At 46.6% G+C, this 24,483-nt stretch overlaps 1 protein-coding gene across 10 annotated transcripts in view; it reads left to right on the forward strand.

Annotated features, from left to right (window-relative positions):
• The window catches only part of CUX1 (cut like homeobox 1), a 346,923-nt gene that overhangs the window by 151,080 nt on the left and 171,360 nt on the right, over positions 1 to 24,483 (forward strand). For all 10 annotated transcript variants that reach the window (XM_074328379.1, XM_074328380.1, XM_074328374.1 and 7 more), the window contains exon 3: positions 9,760 to 9,807. In XM_074328379.1, coding sequence (XP_074184480.1) covers positions 9,760 to 9,807 — 48 coding nt within the window. The remainder of the gene's footprint in view (positions 1 to 9,759; positions 9,808 to 24,483) is intronic.

Raw genomic sequence — 24,483 nt, forward strand, 5'->3', positions numbered from 1 at the left:
TTCAAATTGGGACCTCTGTGTCCCGGGCACCATCCTTAGCCTTCCTCACTGTAGGTCCAAGTTCAGGCATTACCAATCTGAAAAGCCTGCCCTTTTCATCGTCACGTGAGTCTTTCCAAAGACACTACCACTCACCCTTGCCCAGGAACTCAGCAGGCCCCCGGGTGCCCTGAGGCTGGCCCTCTCTGCCCACCGCCCGGAACCTTCCGCACGCCGTCTCTTGGCTCCTGCCCCCTCCAGCTCCACAAAGTCAGGCTGTCCCATTACACAGTTTTATTAGACACGGAGCTAAACGTACATCCATAAGTATTAGAGACTTTCTGCCACGATACAGAACATGTTTTAAATGGAGCAAAGAAATTTAAATGGGAAGAAATTATAGCATGAGTGAGTTTATCCCTTTCAAGATAATCTTATTTAATAACCAAAAAACTCACAAAGATGTGCATTTCATCCAGCTACAAAGGCAGCGTGGCAGGTTATATATTGTGGTAATTATATGTTTGGGGTTTCATTCCTTCTTTAAACTAGATTTCTATTATTTCAGAAAATCAACCATTGTAGAAAAGGACTATTCATTTATTTCATTGCTGGGTGGCCCATGCACTGTAAAAATAGGTCAAGAACAGTAATCTAAATTGACTACTGATAAATAATTAAAGCTAATGGAATTTTCTCAAATCTGTGAACTAAAATCTTTTGAGAAATTGCCAGGATATACTGTCTGCTGTTGTATAGAAAGATATTTTTTATTTAACACTTCAGTTTAAATGCCATTTAAAATTACGCTTTTCTCTCACAAAGACTGGAAGGAGTATGTATTCATCTGTAAAAGTACCCAAAAGTGTGGTGATCCATTTGGTAGCTGCATGCTTCATCTTCAGATGATGAGATGGGAAGCAAAGGCTTCAGTGCCCTGGAACAAAGAGAAACTTCACTTTTCACTAAACTGTGTTTTAAGTGAGCTCTGCAGTCTATGCATCGTATCTTGTCTTGTTTTAGAAAAACTCCATAACTGGTCTGTGCACTTGTGTACATGGTAAGGGAGAATTCTAGCTGCCTTAAATGACATCCAGGGAAATAAGAGCCAAAAACAATCTTCCTTTTACAGATAATTGTGATTTTCTCATTGGTCCCACCAGGCCCTTATGAAAATCCACTTGACAAATAGGCACAGGCTTATTTTTAGAAGAGGTGGCTTGTCAATAAGAAAGCAAATTGTTGTATTATAGTCAAAAGACTAGCCTTAGATTTGGTGCCCTGTGTAGGTTTTTCTTTATTAATAAGGATGATTCAAGCATCATCAGGATATCTTAGAATCCTAAAGACATCAGGATAAAGAATCAGTAGCTACATGCTTTTGAACAAGTTATCTTCAGTATTTTGGCTTTAAGTTGTAGAAAAGAGATCATTTTCTCATGTGCATTTGATTAAATATCTTGGTTGAAAAATATCACTAATTTGCTCTTCTTAGAAAAAATTGTAGGTTTGTTAAACTGCAGGACTTATATCTAATCTAATGTTGTATTTATTATGTTTTAATATATTTAGAAATGGTGGGCTCTGTTTCTGAAATTAAACTTGTTTGCATTTTTCTTTAGGAAACTTTTTTATTTAAAAGGAAATTAGTTCATTCAGATTGCCCACAACCAGCATCTGTATAATCTAGAATCTGAGTATTTGTATTTTGTATCTTTAAAGATCTTTAGGATTCTTAGTTTGAGGCAGCTCAGATATCTGGGTAGAGGCAGTGGACCTTTTCAGTGACCTTTATGAGAGTCCCGATCCTTTCTTCTCTAGAACTTCGTTCCAGCATGACCGAGGGCTTTCTGGTGGCTCCTTGCTCAGTGCGTATCTTGGGAGTAGGTGGCATTAGAGATGCTGGGGGGCGGGGAGTAGAACAACTAACAGACGTTGTGTCTAAAGCAGGAGAGGGACGCCAGACCTGGAGCAGCCCCTAGGAGCAAGGCCCCGGGCAGGAGGGCGTTGCCTGTGTGTCGCAGGAATGGGTAGAGTGGCGTTTGGTCTAAAGCAGACACTGGTGGAGAGGAAGGTGCATAGAGGTAGATGAGTAGGGTTCTCAAATACTTGACAGGCTGAAGGAAGAGCTGAGCTCCACTCGCCAGGCTTGTCAGTGGATAGGCCTGGGCCCAGGAGAGGAAGGATCAGCCATTCACGTTCCCGTGTGTGGACAGGTCACTGCTTCTTTAATCTCCCACTCAAGAAAATGCATTATAGATACAGCAAGTCAGTGAGTGCAGAATCACCTTGAATCCTCTCTCATTTCTTCTTTCAGAAGTGAATTATTCACCAATGAACTGTTGCTAGTAATAACATTATTTGTGCCCACCTCAGGATAGCTTTCCTGTGAGTATCAGCAATTGGTGGGAGTGCTGGTAGCACGGCATCTGAAAATCCCTGATCCAATATTAGGCAGCTTCTAACACCGTGACTGTCCCTCTGTGTCAGGCCTTGGGAGGGCAAGCCGTGTGGCCAGGATGCCACAGTGGCCAGGATGCCACAGTGAGGTCTCCTGCCTTGGCAGGAGGTTGGACCAGAGGACCCTGAGATTTCCCGGTTAGCTTGATGAAGGTGACAGTTAACTAGCTGGTAGGTTGTAAGGTAAGAGAGATCGTCCCTTAGCCCCATCTCGTAATTCTTTCTTTGCCTGGTCTGTGTGATCGGTCAGCTGAAGGCTTTGTGTGCTCAGAGTGAAATACAGTGTCTGTAAAACATTTTCTATTTCAAACACAAGAAAAGGAGAGGAGTACAGTGAACCCCTGTGTCCCATCATCCATTTGTAATAATCATCAACCCATCCACACACTTGGTTCGTCCTTATTCTTAACCCATTACCCCTCCACATTAAATTATTTTGAAGCAAAGATCATATTTCATCCATGTATGTTTTAGTACATGTCTAAAAGTTAAGGACTCTTTTCAAAATCGTAGCTGTAATACCTAAAACACAGGCAACTGTAGTTTAAAAATAAAAACAACTTGGGGCCTGTTGTTTTAACTTGAGTTCATTTTGTGATATGCCATATTTTGTCAATTATAATAATACAGTTTTACACATTTTACTGTCTTTAATATCAGAGTATTAAAATCAATGACATCACAGCTTACTAAGTAGCATTTTTTTCTTAGTGTAGCATAAGATATAGCACATCTTACATTTGATAATATCAAATTTAATGAAATATGCTGTATTACATAATGGCGTTCTTTGAATATATACCTAAAACATTTTCAAGTTAGAATTTTCTTGCTGTGAGGCCTGAGTAATGAAGGGGAAAACCAGGGGTGAGTAAGTCCATTTGGAGATAATTTTTTTTAGCTCTGGGTGTGTGTGTAACTTGTAACCTCCTCATGCATAAACATTTCCTGGGGTTTTCAATGCAAGCCAGTCTTTTGTTTTTGCCTGGCCCCTATCAAAGGTTAAACCCCATCGCCACTCTCTCATTACCCAGACACAAGGAAGAAAATATGAACTAAGCCCAGGGTAAGGGAGATTGCTGAGAGTCACCTGGACTGAGGCAGTTCAGAAAGAGACGCTGGACGGGGTGAAGCCGCTGCTGCCGATGCCACAGGGCTGGGTCCCTTTCCTGTGCCGGTACCAGGGCCGGGGGGGCAGCCTTGTGAGTCACTGAGTCCAGCCTTTCAGAGGTGGCCTTCTGCAGCCCCTGCACTGCTCCGGCCCTGCCCCCAGTGCTCCTGGGAAGGCCGTGTTGTCCCGAAGAGGACGGGGCCCCCACTCCTAAGCTGCCACCGCAGAGGGTGAGGCACCACCAAGAACTGCAGCCGTTCCACAAAAAATGCACATGAGCTACTGCGGAGCAAAAGTGAAGCATCCTGAACAATCTGGTTACAAAATATTTCGAAAAGAGAGATCCTTATGACATTGAAGATGCATCTGTAATCCATAGCCTCCTTTTGTTTACACATAGTGCCGAGGCTGTTACCCCGCATCTGCTTGTCCTTCTAAACCTAAACAGCCATGTCCTGCGCCATTCCTCCTGGACACAGAGGCGGACCTCAGTGGCCACCAGCCTGAATCCATGGTGCGAGAGTCTGTGATGCTGGCCCTGGCTCCACGTGTGAGTGTGGATTGGGACGCACCTCAGGGTGCTGGGGTGCCAGGCCACACAGTGGGAGCAGAGCCTTCCAGAGATCACCCTAGTGGCCTCAATGGGCCAAAGCCAAAATTCACACCGGGGGGTCCAGGGACGTCTCCTGCTTGCATCTCACAGGTACAGCTGAACGCTGCATGGTGGTTTTGTGTTTTTGTTTGCTTTGCTTTTAAATCAGGGTGGTTTTCTCCTGCAATTGTCATTACATAGAAAATTCCTCAATAACATTTTGCTGTTCAATTTTCTGATCTAAAAAGTGAGTTGTGAATCAGTGGTTGGGAAGATAATGAAAATCCTTCTCACACAGAAGCATCTCTCTATAAACATTGCTTATTATTTGCAGTGGACTCAAGGGGAAGGAGGAGGTGGAAATGTACTAGTCTGTCTTTGCCAACAGACCTCCGATATTAATAATCTCAAGGTCATCACTTTCTACGTGTTAAGATGTTTGTTGCTTTTTACTCAATAAATGGTATAGGATGGAAGCACATTTAAAATAGTGCTGAAAAACCTGTCACTGAATTAAGTGTGTAACCCTAAGCTGTTTCTTTAACTTTGTGTTAAATCCCTAATTATCATTCACGCAAAATGGTTTTGATGGATTGGACCCTCCTTTCTTCAGTCTGAGATTTGCAGGGAAAGGCGTGGGGTGATCGCCGTGTCCGAGCCTGCTGGCTGCGGTGCTGCCCAGGCAGCAAAGGGCGCTGTTGGTTCTAAAAGGACAGTGAGCCATGTCAGGTCCTCACTAACCACGAGGGGGTGGGCCCAGGGCTCAGATGTGAGAATCCTTGCTTCTGTCTCCTTAGTTTAGTACAAAACCAGGTAATATTTGCAGGTAGCAGAATTGGATGAGGAATTTCTCAAACTGCCCAAAATAAAATTGGAATGGGTAACTTTTTAGCTGGTGACGTGAAATACATATGTATCAGTTAGTATGTGTGTGGGTGTGACTATTTAGTGGTTTTTTTTCCTTTTCAACTGTCTTCAAAGATGTGTGTGAGTACAGACACACACATCCAGCTTTAATATCTAAAAGGTTAGTTTAGCAGATCTGTCACGAGATGTGAATGTATCCATAGAAATGATTTTTAAAATCTACTGGGTTGGTTATAGCAGGGACGGCAGAGGAGAGTTTATGTCTGACCGCTGTGACAGGCGCGGCTCTTCGGCCTTCCTGGGGTGCTATACGCGAATATGGAAGTATTTTTGTCGTTTCCTATACTTCTCAGAGCTGGTGTTTCGGGGAGGCTGACCCTGTGCCGGTTGGTGGGTTTTGGGGTAGATCGGGGATGAGCCTAGTAAGATAAGAGGCGCTGCTTTGTGTGCTGAGTTCCTGGGCGCCTTGGTCTCTCAGGCGTCCCCCCTCCTGCTCACAGGCGTCCCCCCTCCTGCTCACAGGCGTCCCCCACTCCTGCTCACAGGCGTCCCCCACTCCTGCTCCCCCTTTTCTTCTGTTCTCCGCAGTGGACTCCGATGCCTTGGCCCCGGCACCTTTCACATTCTGTGACCCCGTCCAGCTTCACCATTTCCCCTCTGAGTCTGGACGCGTTGTAAGCCTTTCGAGTGATACGTGTGCTGCCTCACTCCCCACGCACTGTCCACGTAGCCCTTGTATGTCATCCTCGCACCCACATCTAGCAAACGCGATGGATTCATTACAAAATCTTGCTGTGGCACAGGCCCGAGAAATCTGAGTTTACATCCTAACTCTTCCAGCTGTGTGACCTTAGACAAATGCCCTTCCTTTTCTGAGCCTCAGATGTAGGTATCGATCCCTTGTTGGCTTTTGTGAAAAGCAGATGAATTTAGTATATCTGAAGTTCCTGCTGTAGCCCTCAGCGCATGACAGACAGTCACTAAATGGTAACCACAGTGCTCCCCCCTTATCCACTTTTGCTCTCTGAGGTCTCAGTTACCCACAGTCAACCTCAGTCCAAAAATATTAAATGGAAAGTTCCAAAAAATAAACAATTCATAAGTTTTAAATTGCATGCTTTTCTGAGTAGTGTGATAAAATCTTGCTCCTTCCTGCTCCATCCTGCCCAGGACGTGAATCCTCCCTGTGCCCAGCGTCTCCACACTGGATATGCCCCCTGCCCGTTACTCACTTAGTAGCCGTCTGGCTTATCAGATCCACTGTCTGGGTATCGCAGTGCTTGTGTTCAAGTAACTCTTAGTTTACTTACTGATGGTCCCACAGCGCAGGACTAGGGATGCTGGCAATTCACATATGCCAAAGAGGAGCCGTAAAGTGCTTCCTTTAAGTGAGAAGGTGTGTAGGTATAGGAAAAACAGTGGAAGTTCAGTACTGTCAGTTTCGGGCATCCACCTGGGGTCTTAGAACATGTCCCCCGTGGATGAGGGCAACTGCTGTATTGTTCACCTGTGCTGAGCCCCCCTTCTGCAAGACGCACCCTGACCGTGTCTACCTTCCCTCTCCTTAGACTCACACAGCCTCATCCTCAGAACTTCTCCCTCCGCCCCTCACTGAATGCCACCTGGCTGCTGCACGTAGTGGTTTTCTCCGCCTCAGGTCTGCGGCAGCATCTGATAGATGTGCCTTTTCCCTCTTGAAACCGCCTCCTCTTAACCTTCTGTTCACCCGGCTCACCTCCTACTTTTCTGGATTCTTGTCCTTTCAGCTCTCCCTCTGCCCATCGGAAAAGGGGGCGCCCAGGGGAGCCCTGACGTGTGAAGGCATCACTTAGCCCCCAGCTGCCAATTTGGTGGCCGTCACCAAGTGTGGCTGAGTGGTTGGGGACACTAGACATGTGTCCAGTCCCAAGTGAGATGTGCTGCGTGTAAAACACACACCAGATTTCAAAGACCTAATATAAGAACAAGCATGGAAACTCTCTCATTAATAATTTTTCTATTCATTACATGGGAAATGATAATATTTTGGTTACATTGGGTTATATGAAATTAACATAAATTTCATCTTTTTCGTTTTGCTCTTTTAATGCAGCTAGAGAACTTAAAGGTACGTAGGTGGTACTTCATGTTTACTGGGCAGCAACCCTGGCCTGGGACGTGGGGCCGGCCTTGGCGGCTCATACCCAGGCAGGCCGTCTCTCACTTGCTTACTCACTGACAGACTCGGAGAGATTGTTTGTTCTTTCACTTACTCACTAATGCACCCATTCCACCCATTCCCCTGTGTGCCAGGCCCATTCTAGGCACGGAGGAGACAGAGATTAACGCTCCTATAAATACAGCCCAAGATCACATTCGCCCTCAGCAGTAACTCCCTATTGATGGCTCAGGTCAGTCATTCTGCTGACCACGGGCTGCAGGGGACACCTTGTGCCCAAGTCACACCTGCAGCCCTCCCTGCTGCGCAGTGGGGAATGGCCGTTATGGGTTAGGACTGGCCCCTCTAGGAGAAGGTGCGTCAGACCTGGCGTGAGATGTGGTCAGCTTCCGTAGTCCAACATTCTGGAGTTTTGAGGCCTCTTGTGCCGAGGTTTCCTCAGCAAAATGTCACCCAGTCCTGCCTTGGATGCTGGAGATGGGGGGGTGGCGGGGAGGGACGGGACTAACACCCATTCCTGCCCTCAAGCAGCCCCCAGTCTGGAGGGAAGAGGATGCATTCCTGCCTGAACATAGCCGCCTTTGTAGAGTGAGAAGAGATGGGAAGCTTAGCCCCTGACATTGGGGCCTGGCTGCTTCTAGTTCTGTGGCATCCAATCCAGGCACGCTGGAAGCCTTTAGGGCCCCCTCTCCAGAGCTATCAGGTGCTACCAGCTGTCAGACAGGGCAAGGCAGGCCCGCAGCGCACCCGCACAGCTCCCAGACTACCTGTTGGTGTGGCGGGTTGCTCCATGAAAAGTGAAGGGCTGTCCCCAAATCCCAAGCCTGGAAGGAGCCACGGTTCCCACTGACAGTTGGAAGACAAGCATTGCATTGAGATTATCGTCCTTGAACTGTTCACATCTTACTAAAAATCAGATTAATACGCGTTTGTGGTTTTTGGAGAAGAAGGTTTCGCTGGATGTCTGTGCAAGCCGGGCTTTCATGCTGTGGACGCTGTGTGGGTGCCGGCATCATGGAGTGTGTTAGCTCTTCTTTCCCCACTGGGGTACACACCTTAGCACCCCATGCTTAGTGAGAACATTAGGGAATACAGCCACACCTTGTTAGTGAATCACCTTCGTCAAAGTCTGCCTTTTTGGAAAACAGACAACAAACAAATGCCATCTATCATCTTATGTTTGCAGTTTGCCCAGTGCGATCATCCTTCCTGTTTGTCCTCCCCAGGGGCAGGAAGGGGGACCAGCCCACCCACCACAGTCCCCAGGGCTCTTTCTGCCTTCACCTTCCCCACCCAGTACTCACTGAACTCGCTCGTGTTTAGAAACCCACCTCATTTCCTGTGGTTGCCAAGTTCCTGGCAAAGAAGCGTGGCTTGTGCCTTGTGAGTAAGACACAGGATTTACCACTGGCGCTGCTGGGATCCAACGGCATCTCTCTTCCGTGATTCTGCTCCCTCTTCATCCTCTTTCCGCTCACTTCCGCTTTCGGTGTGTATTGTAGCTTCTATCTTTTGGAAAAGTACCCTGGGCTAAATGAGAGAGTATGTTTGTTTTCTGTTGCTGCTGCAACAGACTGGCATGGACTTGGTGGCTTAAAACAACAGAAATTTATCATCTGACAGTGCTGTAGGTCAGAGTCCAAAATGAGTTTTACTGGGGCTGCAGGAAGGTGCTGGCAGAGCTGTTCCTCATAGAAACTCCAAGGCAGCCTCGATCCCTTGCCTTTCCCAGCTTCCCGGGGCCCCCTGCATGCCGTGGCTTCTGCGCCTACATCATTCTGACCCCGGCTTCCATCTCATAGCCTCTCTGACCCTCACCCTCCTGCCTCTCTCTTAGAAGGACCTGGCCCACTTGGATAATTTTGGATAATCTTCCCAACTCAAGATCCCTAATAATTGAATCACACCTGCGAACTCTCTTTTACCGTATAACCCAATACAGTTATAGGTTCCAGGGGTCAGGAAGTGGACGTCTTTGGGGCCGTTATTATGCCTGCCACATGTCCTCTAAAAGAGTTTTATGATTTTTTCTCATTGATTCAGTATAAAAATATAGGAAATGATCCAAAGGAGGAACAAAAGTATTGACTTCCCCAAGGAAATAATGGGTACTGGTGGCTTGGGATAAAATTCCCAGTGACTACTCATTTGTCAAACATGGATTCAGAACAGGGCTGTGTCTCCCATAAACAGCACTCAACAGTAGCAGCTGAAATGCAGGACGGTGGCCCAAATCCATTCCAGCTACGAATAAGTCAAACCTGCATGGTTGGTAATATTCCATTTTATTCTAAGTAAATTATTTCAGACTGACGTCAGCAAAAACTTTAGTCCACAGCACATTCAAAATCAGGTGCGTATAACCAGGATTTAGTAGAAATAAATCTAGTGACATTTAAGTTCATGGAAACCGTGGGGCGCCAGTTGGCATTCTGTTTTGTGGATGAGGGAACAGGCCAGGAGAGCCACCAGGACTGCTTTCTGTAATGACATCATCACTGAATCCAGAGCTGTTTTTAGGAGTCCTTAACGAATGTTTCCCTTCTCTTTTCTTCTCAAATGGCTGTTTCCTGACCATCCCTCTTGCTCCAGGATTTGCGCAAGCAGGTAGCGCCGCTGCTGAAGAGCTTCCAAGGGGAGGTAAGCATTTATGTTTATTTTGTATCCTGAGTCACCCTTCACAGTTCATCGCGCCTTCTTTCTGTTCTCATTGAATAAATGCCATTGACAGAGGTGCTTACCCCGATGGAGCCTTCCCCACTGCACCGACCCGACGTCGTGCAGAGTTTTGCCTTCCAATACGCCGTTTCCACTGGGTGGACCGAGCTTGTTCACGCCGCAGCCTTTAAGAGCCCATGAACTTCCTCAAGTTCACTGGTTCCCTGAGCTGGTCTGGCTGCTGCCGCCATGATGCCTCCTGTGTGGAAGGCATGGAGTGGGGCAACCTGGTGTGTTCACGTGCAGCTGTGGGGAGAAGAGGAATTTCACTTGATCAAGGCAGAAGCCCCAAGGAATAAGTTGGAACTCAATATAAGGAAAAGTTTTATAGTAGATCCTTCCAGAGAAGGACCAGGCAAGATGGCGGGTGGGCTGTCATCTGAGACGTGCTCCCTGGCTGCCTGTTAATAGAGTAACAGCCACAAAGAGGACAGGCGGATGAGGTGGGTGACACTCCAGCTCCTGCTCAGCCCTTTGTGTAGACGCTCAGTGGATTTTAGAAACTCAGAAATTGTTATTGGTGTGGAGCTATTCACTCTCAGATCGTAGCTTCCCCTGTTGGACTGCTGGAAGCAGTCCCATACTGAGGAGAGGGAACAAGACTTCTTTAAAGCCCTCTAAAGCACCCATATTGCTGTGACCATAGGAATTTTATATTCTTACCACTACCCAATTCACAGAGAGCGGGGAAGGGGCAGGATTTGGGGAAGTGAAATGGCAGATATATAGGAGTGACATGAGGCGGCGGGCCAAGTGGGGTGCCTCATGGGACACAGTGCTGTGGAGGCTGCAATCCTGGGCCCAGAGCTCCAGAGTAACAGGGCTGGGCTACCATTTGGCAAATTCTTCAGCGTGCGGTGATGGCAGAGGGTGAGGGAACGAATGAGGTCAGGGAGGTGGCAGTGGGAGGCAAGAGAGGAGATTCCAGACAGTGAGGAAACGGTGTGAGAAGCCAAAGCAGCAGTGACTGCTGGTGACCATGCAGCGGTGCTCCTCTCTGTGTGGACCGTTCCCCGCCTCAGGAAGGCCCCCGGCTTCGCTCTGCAGGGCACAGAGCATAGCAGCATCCCGGGGCTGGGAAGGACGGGAATTGCCTTTACCTCAGAAGTACATCTCCGAACCCTCATTCTCTGAGTCAAGATGTCATCTTACACCTACCCACGTTTGATCTGATCTTTCTTGTACCTGTTCAGCAGCTTTTGGGAGGCCCACTGGCTTAGCGTTTCTCTAGCTGAAATAGTTCAGTGTGCTTTTTTGTTGTTTTCTTGTTTTTCTTTCTTTTTGAAAATTTTCCAGTCTACATAAAAGGAGAAAGGTTAGTATAATAAACACCTGTACACTCTTTACCCACACTCACCACTTGTTAACATGTTGCCACATTTGCTCCCCACCCTCTTGTTAAACATTAGAAAGTAAGTTGCAGATAGTGTGGCACTGTACCCTTAAACATGTGTGTGTCTCTAAGATTAAGAGCCTTCCCCAACATTTCTACAATCACCCCGAGTGTCACAACTGGGAAAAGTAACACTAATTCCATGATATCTAACATTCAGTCCAAAATCAGACTTCCCCAGTTATCTCCAAATTGTCTCTTACAGCTGCCCTATCTCCACCTGGGGTCCCGTCAGATTCATGCACTGCGTTTGGGGTTATATGCACACACATATATTTAATTTATATTTCTCTTTTATTATATGTACTTCTCTTTTAATATAGAATGCTGTCTCCACTCCCTCTCACCTTTGTCATTATTTTTTATTACATTGAGGTGTGTGTTTAAGAATCTAAGTTATCTGATAGATTATCTCACATTCTGGATAGGGTAATGGTTTTGGTTCTAGGTATATTAAATTTGAAATGCCTCAAATATCTAATCATCTTATTTGCCCATTTTTAAGAAGTATTTGAAAAGAAATATTTTTATAGTACCATTGATTAATATTTACCAAAGCCCTGCTAATTTACTATATTTATATTAAATAATGTATGCTTACTAGTAAGCTGAGTTTACTAGAAGGGACTAACTCCTGCTTGGTGCTGAAGCATGAAATTTCATAGCAGAGGGTGACTGCATGTGGACCTCCCATGCAGGTCGCTTTTCTGCTGACTGAGGCAGACGGCAGCATGTCTTGGTTCTTGGGGCAAGATGCCTTCAGCTGGTTTTTCTAAAAAGCCTCCTCTCCTCAGAGGCTTGTTCTTGTACCCTCATTGGTGTTTGCTGAATGTGATTTTATTTATCGGATATATTGTTTGAGTCCATCCCAAGGTGCCTGAGTTCCCCTTGGAAAAATGTGTATTAGTGAAAACCAGTTCTTTGCCTCAGAATTTGTTTAGATTACTTCCGTATTTGAGATCCCCCCAAAGGAAAAAAACAAAACAAAATGAAGTTTTTAGACAGCAAGAAATTCACATAGGACTTGAGCGTTCCTGCAAGAACATGGAGTGTGTTACAATGGCACGGGAATCCTTCACCGGGCCAGGGTACCACTTACGCCCCTCAGAGTTTTCTTGTTTCTCGCACACCTTCCCTCCTGTCGTTTATGCGACCCACATGATTCAGTAACTGTTTGCCTTTCTAGACTTTTCTCACTACTTACCACCTATCACTGGACACACAGCCATTCTGAATTTCTGCCAGGCCCTGTTCATGGAGCGTCCTCACCGACCTCCAGCCTTTGCACAGGCGGATCGCTTCCTGAAACACTCCTTCCTCCTCCCACTTCACCTGCCTCACTTCTGCTTGGTGTCACTTCTTCAGGAAAGGTCTTCCTTGAGCCCCGATGACAGGCCAGGTCCCCAGTACTATGTGCTCCCGTTGCACTTCACACTACTTGTGACGCATTTGTCATCGTGCCCTAGAGCTGTCTATGACCTTGTCTCTGTTCCCCGTGAGTCTGTAAATGTGTGAAGGCAACCTCTGTGTCCTGTCTCTTTGGCCATTTTCCAGCACCCGACATAGCTACTGGAACTAAAAAGTAGTTGGGCTCTCAAAAATGTTACTGAATAAATGCTTGGACAGTGAGTTTCCTCTGGAGGCAGTTTTTGAAACATTTTGCCTCTGTCCTTTCTTCAGGTTTTGTTGCTGTTAATAAGGTGAAAGGAATCCCAGGAGATATGCTCAGGAAATACCTTTAGAAGAAACTAGTAAATAACTGTTTGTTGTCCTTGATTGAAAGTACTATAATCGTAATGGTTATTCATAATTATTATAGCAAAGCCATCAAATGTAACTCACACTGCAATTAGATGTATTTATTGCTATATCTAAGTTTGTGTGTTTCACAAGCCCAGCCAGCTGACTAGTGCGGGGACGGGGGTAAACCTAAATGGTCGACCCAATTTAAGGCATATATAGTCCAATCATTTAGACAATCCCTTCAGTGATGTGATCCTCAACACTTTCTAGGAAAATGCTACATCTTTTCAATTCTGTCCCTCTCTCCTTGCTTCCCTCCCTGAGAAGGGTCATGGTATCGAAGGCTGAAGACGTCAGGAGTTGGCTTAGGCCCTACTTCTCTTTGTAGAGATGCTGGTTGCTTAAACCAGGTATCCCCAGGGAGGAAAATCTTCTAAGAAATAACATAGGTGCTTATTTTAGAGGAGAAATGAAAGGTGCTTGTATTCAAGGGGAAATGAAAACCTGAAAATTTATGAGCTTAGCATCCAGCTTTAAAAAGTACACAGTATAAGCTCAAACAAAATAGGAAGGAGGAAATAATTAACATAATTCATAGCAATAATATATAAAAATAAAAATAAATGAAAAAGAAAACAAAGACCCAAGAGAGAAATAGCCCAAAAGTTAGTTCTTTGAAAAGGCTAATACAATAGACAAACTATCTTCCTAATTAAGGGAAAAAAAGGAATGAAAACGGGGGTTACTTTGCTGCTGCAGCACAAGATTAAAAAGGTAACAGGGAAATATTATAATCAGTTGTATGCCAATAAATTTTAAAACCTTTTCAGAATCGATAAATTTCTAGAGTACTATAATGCACCAAAGCTGATTAAAAAAGAAGTAGAAAACATGAATAGCCCTATAACTATTACAGAAATATTTCCACAAGTTCTAGACATTTTTATGGGAGAGTTCTATCAATCATTCATGAACTAGATAGTTCTAATCTTTTCCAAACCCCTTCAAAAATAGAAGAGAGAACATTTCTTATTTTATGAGGCCAGTGTAACATTCATGCCAAAACCTGACAAGAACAGTATAAGAAAGGAATATTAAAGTCAATCTTATTTATGAAGAGATATGCAGAAATTCTTTAAAAGGTATTGGTAAATTGAATCCATCAAGCTCTATATCCCAAGAATGTTGCTTGGTTTAATAGTAGAAAAAAATTATTAATGCATATGTATGTCATTAGCAAATTAAAGAAAAATTATCTCAATAGTTGTAGAAAAGAATTTGATAAAATTCAACATCCACTCATGATAAAAACTACCAGCAAACTAGGTATAGAGGGGAACTTCTCTAACCTGGGTAAAGGTATTTATCAAAACCATCAGTGATCATATTCAGTGATGTTGAAAGTGTTCCCTTTAGAATGAGGAACAAGGCAAAAATGTCTACTAATGCTAATTTTATTTAACATTGTACCAGAAGTCTTAGCTAGCATGGAAGACAAGAAAAAGGAAGTATAAGCATTATAATAGAAGGAAGAAAATGGTCATTTTCAAGTGAGCCTCAATTATTTAACAAGGTTCTTAGAAACAAAGTCAGTATACAAAAGTCATTACATACCTCTATCAACAGCAAACTGGGAAAGGATACCACTGGAGATAGCAACAAAAGAATAAAGGATACTTAGTTATAAATATAACAATGCATAGAAACTTTCTGGAGAAAAGAATAATATTTCTATTGAAGGATAATAAAGATTTAAATGGGGAGAGATATGGTATTCAGGGATAGAAATTCCCACTATTATTAAAGATACCAGTTTTCCCCAATTAATTATAGAGTGAGTCATTGTAGTTCCAATCAAAATTCCAACAAGATTTTTCATGAAACTTGAAAAACTCATTCCAGAATTTATATGAGGTTGATAATGGTGAAAATAATATGAAATAAGAGCAAGATGGAGGATTTGCCCCACCAGATTTTCAAAGCTGCCGTAATTGGCAGAGGGATAGATAAATACACCAGTGGAACACGATACAGAAATCATAACTGACCTGTGCATATGTATATTGCAAAGATAGCATTACAGATCAGTGAGGAAAGGGTGGGCTTTTCAATAAGTGGTTCTCTGACAAGTGGTTATCCGTATGGAATTAAATGAAATTAGATCCCTACCTTGAACCGTATGCAAACACAAATTACAGGTAAAGACTTAAGGCAAAACCTTAAATCCTTTAGAAGAAAATATGGATATGGTAACTTTGGGTTGGTTAGAATTTCTTAAACAGGAAACTATAAAGGAAGAAATTGTACATTTTAACTACGTTAAAATTTAGAAGAAAAAGCTCCCCCCACCCTGCCCCCGGCCATGGGAAGACACCCTAAAGAAAGTGAACAGTTAAGCCCAGGGCACTGCTAGCGCAGTTTTACCTTTGTGTGAACCAGTAAAAGGCCCTTCCTTTCTCAAGACATTTTACATTATCTGTTGGAAACCAGTCATTATAAAGATTGCAACCTATCTGAATCTTTTTCATAATGAAGATTCAAATACCCCTGGTGTGAATGGTGTCCCCTAGAGAGATACTGTGAGCAGATCATACATATGTTGGGTACCCTTGGCCACAAATCACAAACCAGGAAGAGACAGTTGCGACACAACACAGTTAACAAAGAATTGGTATTCAGAAATATAAAAAACTTTTACCTATTAATAAGAAAAAGACAAACGTCCCAATAGGACAATGGGCAAAAGCCATGAATGGCATTCTCAGAAGAGAAAGTCTGAATGGTCAATAAGTAATGAAAAGATGCTCAACCTCATAATTAGGGAAACGCAAGTTAAAATAATGTAAGTGCAACTTATTCATGTCTACCAGGTTAGCCAAAATTCAAAAGTCAAGATAGGAGTGTAAATTGGTGAAACCCTTTTGAAAACCAATCTGGCATCAGATACTAAAGCTAAAGAAGCACATACGTTTTGAGAGATCTGTTCCACTCCTAATTACATACCCTAAATTTAAACATGGGCCCCAGGAAACACGTTCAGGAATATTTGAAAATAGTAAACAAGCAGAAACAACCCACTCTGCATCAGCAGTAAAAAGAATAAGTAAAGAGTGGTACAGCCCTGCAATGGAATATTATTAATACACAGCAGGGGAAAGTGAATGAAATGCAAAAATACGCGATACCGAGCTGACATTGTTTAAGGATACATGTCGATTTTTGTTATATAATAGAACTGTAAGGAAAAGGTAAAACAGGAAATTCAGAATAGAGGTTATCCAGATAAGCACAGAGGTCTCTAACATCGTGGGAATGTCCCTAGTCACGGGTGTTCGTTTTGTTCGTTTGTAAGTATGAGCTAGTGCCTTCAAAAAGAAACAGTCGTGCTTACGAGGCAACAGCTACACAATTCTGTTGGGGGTGTCAGAGCTGAGTATTACCTCCTCCCTTCTCTTTGCATTTCACATGTGAAACATTTTCATCTCCAGGCAAGTGGGTGCTTCCGGTGAGGCCATGCGCTGGAGAAGGCCGAGGGGGGAGCACGTTTGTAGTAATGTCCAGCCTGGCTTTGGTGGGACACTTAGCAAGTCCAAGCGCTGTGCTCAGTGCGTTTCATGCTTATGCTCGCCCAGTCCGGGGCTGTGGCCGCTGCTTCTGCCTGCCTGTCATCAGCTCTCCAAAGCTTTTTCTGTCTTCTCCATTGGCTTTCACTGTGGGAAGAAGTACCCCTCCTCAAACACCAGCCCCTCCACATGGGCGCAGGAGCCCACCTTCCGCTTTCTCAGGAACCATAGCCCTGCAGTTATCCCCTCTCCTGTATCTTTAGTCTCTACTAGTTGCTGGATTTTCTTCATCAGCGTTCCTCCAAGTGCTAGTATGTTCCATCTTGAGACAGAAAGAGATGGGTGTGGAGACAGGTGGAGGGAGAGAGATACGCCAACCCTCCTTTGGCCCCCAGCCCTCTAGGCCAGGATTCTCCAAGGAGCCCTGTACGTACCATTGTTCTTCAGCTCACCCCAGTCTGGCATCCACCCCGCTCTCCCCTGACCCTCTTAGTCCTGTGCCCTGTCACCTCAGTGACATTCAGCGCACCTCACCTCCCCTCTCCGGACATTCTTTCTCTTGACAGCCGATGACACTTTGCCCTCTGGATTCAATGTTCACCTCTCTGGCTATTGATCTTTAGTCTCCTTGAGCAGTTCCTTCTTTTCCTTCAGACTTTTGAATCACATATTCTTTGCTCTGTAATCTCTCAGTGTGCTGAAAACTCCTGTTTCTCTCTCTAACTCGGCCTTCTCTGGGGAGTTCCTGCTCATTGAGACTGCCTAGATTTCACAGGAAATGACTTGTAACTCACAACCGCCTTCCTTTCTCCAACTTCCACACTTCCTGAAATGTCCTCTTCCTCCGTTCTTTCCCTTCTTAGGAGTAACTCCCCAATCCACCCGGCTGCCTCAGCTGGAAGTCTCGCTCACCCTTCTCGCTACCTTACGCCTCCATGTCCTCCATCCTTCCTCTGAAGTGTGCTCAGATCTGCCCGATTGTTTCCATCTCTGCCACCCACATGCTTGTCCAAAGCTGCCTTGTGTCACAGAGACCATTGCAGTGGTTCCCTAACTGGTCTCTGTTCTAGCTCTTACCCACCCACCTTCCCTCCATGCATCAGCCGGCATCGAGTCACTTCCTTGCTCAAAACCTTCCAGACTCCCCAGTGCCCTTGAAGTGGACACAGAACCCTGACCTCTCAGCCTTCAGTGTGCCTGGCCCAGCTGTCCTCCCCTGCCCCTCCTTCTCCCAGCCCCCCGCCCAGCCCTCTTTTGCTCATCGTTTAGGGCTTACCTCAGATGTCACACCCTCTGCCCATCAGTCCAAACCAAGGCCCTCTTACTCTTTCTCTTGTAGCACATTGTCCTTTTGTTCAGGGTACTTTTCTCGCCGTGTTTGTGAGTTTATTATTTCCACCACTCTCTAGATTCTCTATGTCTGTATATCCGGTACCTGGCCCTAGTGACATGCAGTAGGTGTCCATTGGATGGGTGGGGAAGGCAGCAGCCCATTTTACAGATGGGGAAACTAAGCCCAGAGAGGGTAAGTAAACTACCCAAAGTCACACAGGTGACAATGGCAGGACTGGGCGGTCTGACACCCCGGCCGTATTCTCCAATGTTGGTGCACTCTGTTATTGCTTGGGGAGTAGGGAGGGTACCTTCCGTCCCTCATCTCAGTCAACCTCCCCAGTCTTGGATAAGGACCATTGGTGTTCATTTTGTGTAAAGTGCTTAGCAAACGCAGCTTCGGGCTACCCTCGCCTTCTAGCTAGCCCCTCCTGTATCAGGTCTGGCGCTCCATGCCTTGTCCCGCGTGTACATGGATATCCCTAACTGTGTGCACATCCTTTGTTGCAACCTGATCTGCGCCCCTTGGAGGACTGGGGCCCAGGCTACCTGCAGACTGTGATTTCATCCCAGTATCACCTGCCGACATGGCTCACAGGAGAGGCCAACTCATTATTTGCAGCTTCCCTTTGTACCAAGGGCCCACTGTAGGTGTAACATACCGTCACTATGCAGAGCCGCAGTCGGGCCGCGTAGCCCAGCCCCACGTTGCCTCCAGTGCTGGGTTTCACTCCTCATATCCGTTCATATTTTTCTTAAGTAAAACCCTGAGAGCTGACTTTGCAGCTCTGGGCCAAATAGGAACTAAAGGCCCATGCCATCTTGAAGCCTGGGTTCTAGTGAGGAAAAGCAGATAATGAACACAGGAGTAACGTCGGCTGCTGACAAGTGCTGTGAGGGAAGTGGGTGGGGAAGTGGAGGAGCAGGAGGAGCAGGGCAGTTTCTTCAAGTTGTCCTGGGAGGCCCCTCCCAGGAGGTGATGTTTGAGGTGAGACCTGAGCGATGAGATGACCAGCCGAGCACAGAGCTGGGGAGAGCAGGACACGTGTTAAGGCTCTGAGGAGGGATGGTGCTGGCTGACCAGAAGCCAAAAAGAAGGCCAAGGGGCACAAGGGAGGGAGGCAGGTCAGCAGGGGCTGGGCAGGTGGGCCTGGTGGGCCGTGGTGGTAAGCTGCTGTGAAAGGCTCTGGTCCAAAGGAGAGTTCTGAGTGCAGTGGGAAGCTCAGGCCCCGGGCTCATTGCAGGGCCCTTTGACAGACTTGAATCAAACAATAGATGAAATGGATTAAGTTGGGTAACTATTCCATGAATTAGTTGAAAGTTACTGAGAGTCACAAGGATGTCCTGGGGCCCATGTCTGTTGGCGCTGTAACACATTTAACTGTTCAAATCGAAAGGCCACGGCTAAATAAAGCCAGGGTGTCCGAGTGCTTTACTTCAAAGAACATTTCACAGGGAGTTAGAGGACCTGGGGGCCTGCCCAGGCGCTGCCACGCACTCTCCGGCAACCTCCGGCAGCTCCCCGGCCGCTTCTGCTTGTCTTTGCTCATCTGTAAAACGAGTGGGTGATGGTAACAGTCAACAGGGAGCCCCGTAGCTCTGACACACACTGTGAGCCCATGGACTAATACTTGGGTTGACTGTCATCCACAGACAGAAGAGGCCTTTTCCAGCAGCTAGAGCTGTTCAAAAATGAAGTGAGCTGCCATCTCAGGTACTGAGCTTCCCGTTACTGGGCGTGTTCAAACAAGGGCCAGAGGACCACCTGTCAGGGATGTGGTCAGCTTTTACCCATGTGTCTTCGAGACCCGACACAAATGCCAGACCCTTCAGGTCACCCCCAAATACCACACCAGAAACAAACTTCGCCTTCTCCTCTCTGGTAGGGCTTCCTTTGTATCTGTCTTTTGATTTTGAGCCTGAAGACATTCTGCCTTTGTATTTTAGTTATTGGAACACAGTTTAACTTGCCCTATACTAAGCCTTAGGCTTCTGAAGTCTAGAGGGTAGGAACCGTGTGTGTGTGTGTGTGTGTGTGTGTGTGTGTGTGCGCGTGTGTACAGGCACGTGCACATATTTATGTCCCCACCATGGCTGCACTTAGCGGTTACTGCATGCAGTGTCGTGGGCAGGATGGTGTTAGGGAAGACTGGATCAGGACGCTGGTTCCTAAAGCTGGTCCTTGGATGGATGCGCTGGCTGCATGAGAGTCACCTGTGTCCCCATAAATTCAGCTCCCCGCACCCCCCTTCCCCAGTTCTGTTCCATCAGACCTGGGGTGGGATCTAAGGATCTGATTTTACAAAGTCCACCCCGATTCTCACTCGTAGCAGACTGTAGGAACCACTCCTAAGGCAGTTCCTCTGGGTCAAGTTCTGTGACTGTGCCACTCTAGCACCTTAGATGGTACATAAGGAGCGCTTCGATTTAGTTTAAAATTATTTCCAGGTCTCATGTCCTTGGCGTTTGCTCCCGCCAGGCCGGTCTGTTTACTGTCCCCGGAACATGCCTCGTGGTTTCCTGCCTCTGACCTGTTCCTAAGTCACAGCCTGCGTTATTAGAACCGTTTGCTCTTCCTCACCTGTACAAGCATTTCCATCCTTTCCATCCACTACCTAACTGGTAGTCTGCCTCCCTCGCTCCTTTCTCGACCGCCTCAGCTTGTTTTTCACTTTTCCCTTTCGAGGGTCTGCATCATCTCTTAGACTTTATGTCACCTTCGCCCCCTGAGCTGTTTAGTAAGATATTCTCAGCTGAATTTCTGTCTCCCTCTTGCTTCTCCCCCATCAGTAAGTACTCTGAGGGCTGTTTACAAGGTTCTGCACTGGTTTCTAGTGACCCACAAGCAAAGTAAGACTGGTCCCCCGCCCGGAGGCGGCAGACGCATCTGCGAGTTTGGGACCCAGTGTCCCCGACAGGCGAGTGTAGAGCAGAGTGGGCACCCTGAGGACACCGACAGGCTCTAGCTGGAGGACTGGGGAGGCTACACAAGGACCCCAACATAGCCTGCTGTCCTGACCTCTTTCCTGGCAGTGACTTCCTTCCTTCTCACGCGACAGGGCCATCTTCAGACTCTGGGGCCTTTTCACACATGTGATGGTCGAGGTGACAGTGGTGGCACTTGTGGTGGTAACGGTGTGTTTTCATTATGTTACAGTAAAATCCGAAGGCCTGGTGATACCGTGTCTTCCTGTAGACTCGCTCCATGATGGCTCAATTAGGGGAGCAGTAGGACTGTGGTTCAATATTCAGGCCAGCTTCCTAATTGAAAACACATTTTCTTCTCCAAAGCTGCAGCTGGTTTGGTTCTGCTCATGCAGAAAAGGATATAACCTTGCATAACATAGGAAATGAACGGTTGAGAGAGAAGCCAAATTCAATTTCAGTCAGATATGTTGAGGCTAAGCCCATGATCTGTGGAAGCAGGGGAGCGAGCCGCGTGCATGTGGAAAGGGGCGTACTCAGCAGTCTATTAATCACGGCCGCCCGCCCGGCGCTGCCGCCACCGCCGGTGCCACCGCGCCAGCGCCGCTCCTCCGACGGGCTGGAGAGCAGCCAAGCACTCCAGAAGTTAACCTCTTAAAGACCTGGAGCTGCTTTCTGTTGAATAAATGTAATTTTGTGGTCAGAAATAAATGCTTGTGATGTAGCAGGAGCTTTGAAAACAACAGCGAGCCAAAGCTGTTACAAATTGCCCCGTGTCGTGGAAGTCAACAGCATACATCAAAACTCCTCGTGTACGGCAAATTGATTTCGGCCCAGAGCTCTGCAGCTATTCAATAAAAGTCCTATTAAGCCATTGTATGTAATGAACAATCCAGAGCAAATCTAATATTTTCAGCAGATAATGATTTTTAACATCCTCTTGGTAACCATCGCTAGCATTCTTGGATGTTTACTATGTGCTCCCACGTGTCGTGGGCCCTCCTTGGCTTTCACTTGCCTCTGTGCCGGAGCTGCCGTGCCAGGCAGCCCTGAGCACAGGCTCCCGAAGGGTCAGCAGCAGACCCTGCCCCTGTGGACGGGCCAGAGGGTTCTGGTGTCCTGGTGCCCAGCGCACAATCGGTGCCTGGGAAATGTTTGTTGACTTGAAATGAACTGAATTGAAATGGAGGAAAGCGAGCCCAAAGTGCTCTAGAATCAGCTAGTAAAATGATATGTAGGAAGAGTTGACCTGAGACTCTGAAGACCAGAGGGTGACAGGTAAGAAATTCGAGGTCCCGCGTGACAAAGGCATGTTCCAGTCCCCAGAGGAGCCCCAGGACTCGCCCATTGCACTTGTGTCCCTGGACAGCTCAGGAAACAGGTTCTGTAAGAGGGAACCACGCTGAAGGAGCCACCACAGTGAATGGGGGTCACCTCAGCAGGGGCCACCACGTCCCCTGGCTGCCCCACTACTATGTTTATGGCAGGCTGTGACCCTGGCCACACTGAGTCACGTCCCACTCTCATGTCAGTCTGCCCTTCCAGACCAAAAGCTTCTGGAAGGCAGGATTTGCTCATTCAGTCTTTCTTTCAGTACTAACTGAACATTTACTGTGTGCCAGCCTCGATCTGGCATATGGCAGTGAGTCACTGATGCACACACGGCTTCATGGAGCTTCACAGTAGAGCAGGCTCTCTGTCCCCAAGCGGCACATAGCAGGTCCTCGGTAAAGGGTGGGCAGATGGGGATGGATGGATGGATGGATGGATGGATGGATGGATGGATGGATGGAGACCCCCAGTATATAAATCAAAAGCATTCTCTGTCAATAAAAAAGGCTCTATTCTGTCTGCTTGCCACCCCAGCCCCATTCAGGGAATCATGTGATACCAGGAGTCAGTTGTGCTGTGAAGGTAGGAACACGGGACTGAGATTTACAGGCCTAGGTTTGAGGCCCGACTGCCTCAAGTCCGTGACCTCGACCTTCACCCACTCAGCTGACCTCTCAGTGCCTCCTTTTCCTCTTACGTTAAATGTGAGGGTTTTGGAGAATAGATTTGAATGAGGATTAGAAGTAGTATTTGTCTGTAAGGATAGACTGACGCTAATAGGGATTTTTTTTCCTGGACTAAAATTATTCAACTTGTAATGTTCAGTCATATAGTATTTATTTGAATACTGTGGAATTTAAATTACTAGGGTATTTTATTTTCTGCAGATCTCTCTTCCCGTGGAAAAACTCAATCTGGATGTTAATTAGGTTTTACTAATGTTCCATCAATTTAATGCAGTAATTCCTTAAATGAAACTGACACCAGGGAGCAGATGGTCAGAAGGAGGACTGTGAACGCGTGTGTGTGACTCTGGGGAGGGAGCATGGGGACCCTGACAATAGCTGGGAACCCAGAGAAGTTCTGTGACTTCCATGTGGACAGTCCACATTTCACCTCTCCCCCAGGCTATCTCAGACTTGCACCCTGCTCTCTCTGCTAATAATTATTTGAACAGCATTTTATGTCTACAAATCACCACTTCAATGATCTCACTCAGCCTTCCCCACCACCCTGTGCTGGGGACATTTTTCACCAACCGAATGACCGGGCAGGAGGGTGGTTTTGAGTTTGAGGTGCAGAGTGGAGGTGAGGTCTGTGGCCCCCCACCTCCAGGCTCTTGGCTTCCTCAAGCCTCGTTATGTCCAGCCAAACGCCACCCTCTCGTCACTACATACTCACCACCTCCAGCAAGTGTTCCCCCACTGCAGGAGGCCACGCCACAGTAGCTTTCAGGCACGCTCGCGAGCCACCTGCACAGACAAGCCTCTAAACCCTCGAGATTAGAAGTGGAACAAGCGGGGTCATGGGCTGCAGCCCAGGGGTTTGGACTCAGTCAGATACTTACTCCACTTGTCCCATGGAAAGGGCATGACCACTGTTAATTTAAAAAAAAAGAAGAAAAAAAAAACCAGGCTGTGTCCGTTTCATCTGTGCCCCTGTAAGTACAACTTCCAAAGCCTTCTAAGTTGCCAGCCAGGAGGAGGCAACCTGGCCAGGTGGGCCAGCGGCCTCTCAGCTCCTCTCCTCACCAGGGAATGGAACAGGACTTGCCTTCTCGTTCTGCCACTGCTTGGGGCTGCTCCTTGGCCATGCCCCTTGCCCCCTCTCCCAGGCCATCTGTGGGAACCCGGAGTGGCAGGACTGGGGGTGAAGCCCTCCAGCAGGAAACGGAGACAGAGCAGGTTCCTCTGAAACACGACGGACCCTGAGCGTAACCCTTTGGGGAGAGGAAAGAGATCATGTCTTCAGCTCCAGCTGTGTGCAGAAACTTTGCCAGTGTCATCTCCTTTAATCCTCACAGCAGCTCAGCCCTAGGAGCTTTATGGTCACTCACGTAGAAAGGATAAAATGGGCCCAGAGAAATCAAGTCACTTGCTTGAAGCCACACAGCTCATCAGCCTTAGAGCGGAGACTCGAACTCCCAACATCTGACTTGAAAGCCTGAAAACTTGAGAAATATCTTGAAATTGCTTCAGAAGTAGAAAAGGGAGAGACCTGTGAGATTACACTTTCTTCTCCAGCAGAACAAGAGAGAAGCCTACTGGCTTACAGTAGGAGCATGGAAAAGAAAGAAACCAGTTTCTAGGG

The sequence above is a fragment of the Rhinolophus sinicus genome, linkage group LG03 (assembly GCF_036562045.2).
Source record: "Rhinolophus sinicus isolate RSC01 linkage group LG03, ASM3656204v1, whole genome shotgun sequence".
Taxonomy (NCBI): Eukaryota; Metazoa; Chordata; class Mammalia; order Chiroptera; family Rhinolophidae; genus Rhinolophus; species Rhinolophus sinicus.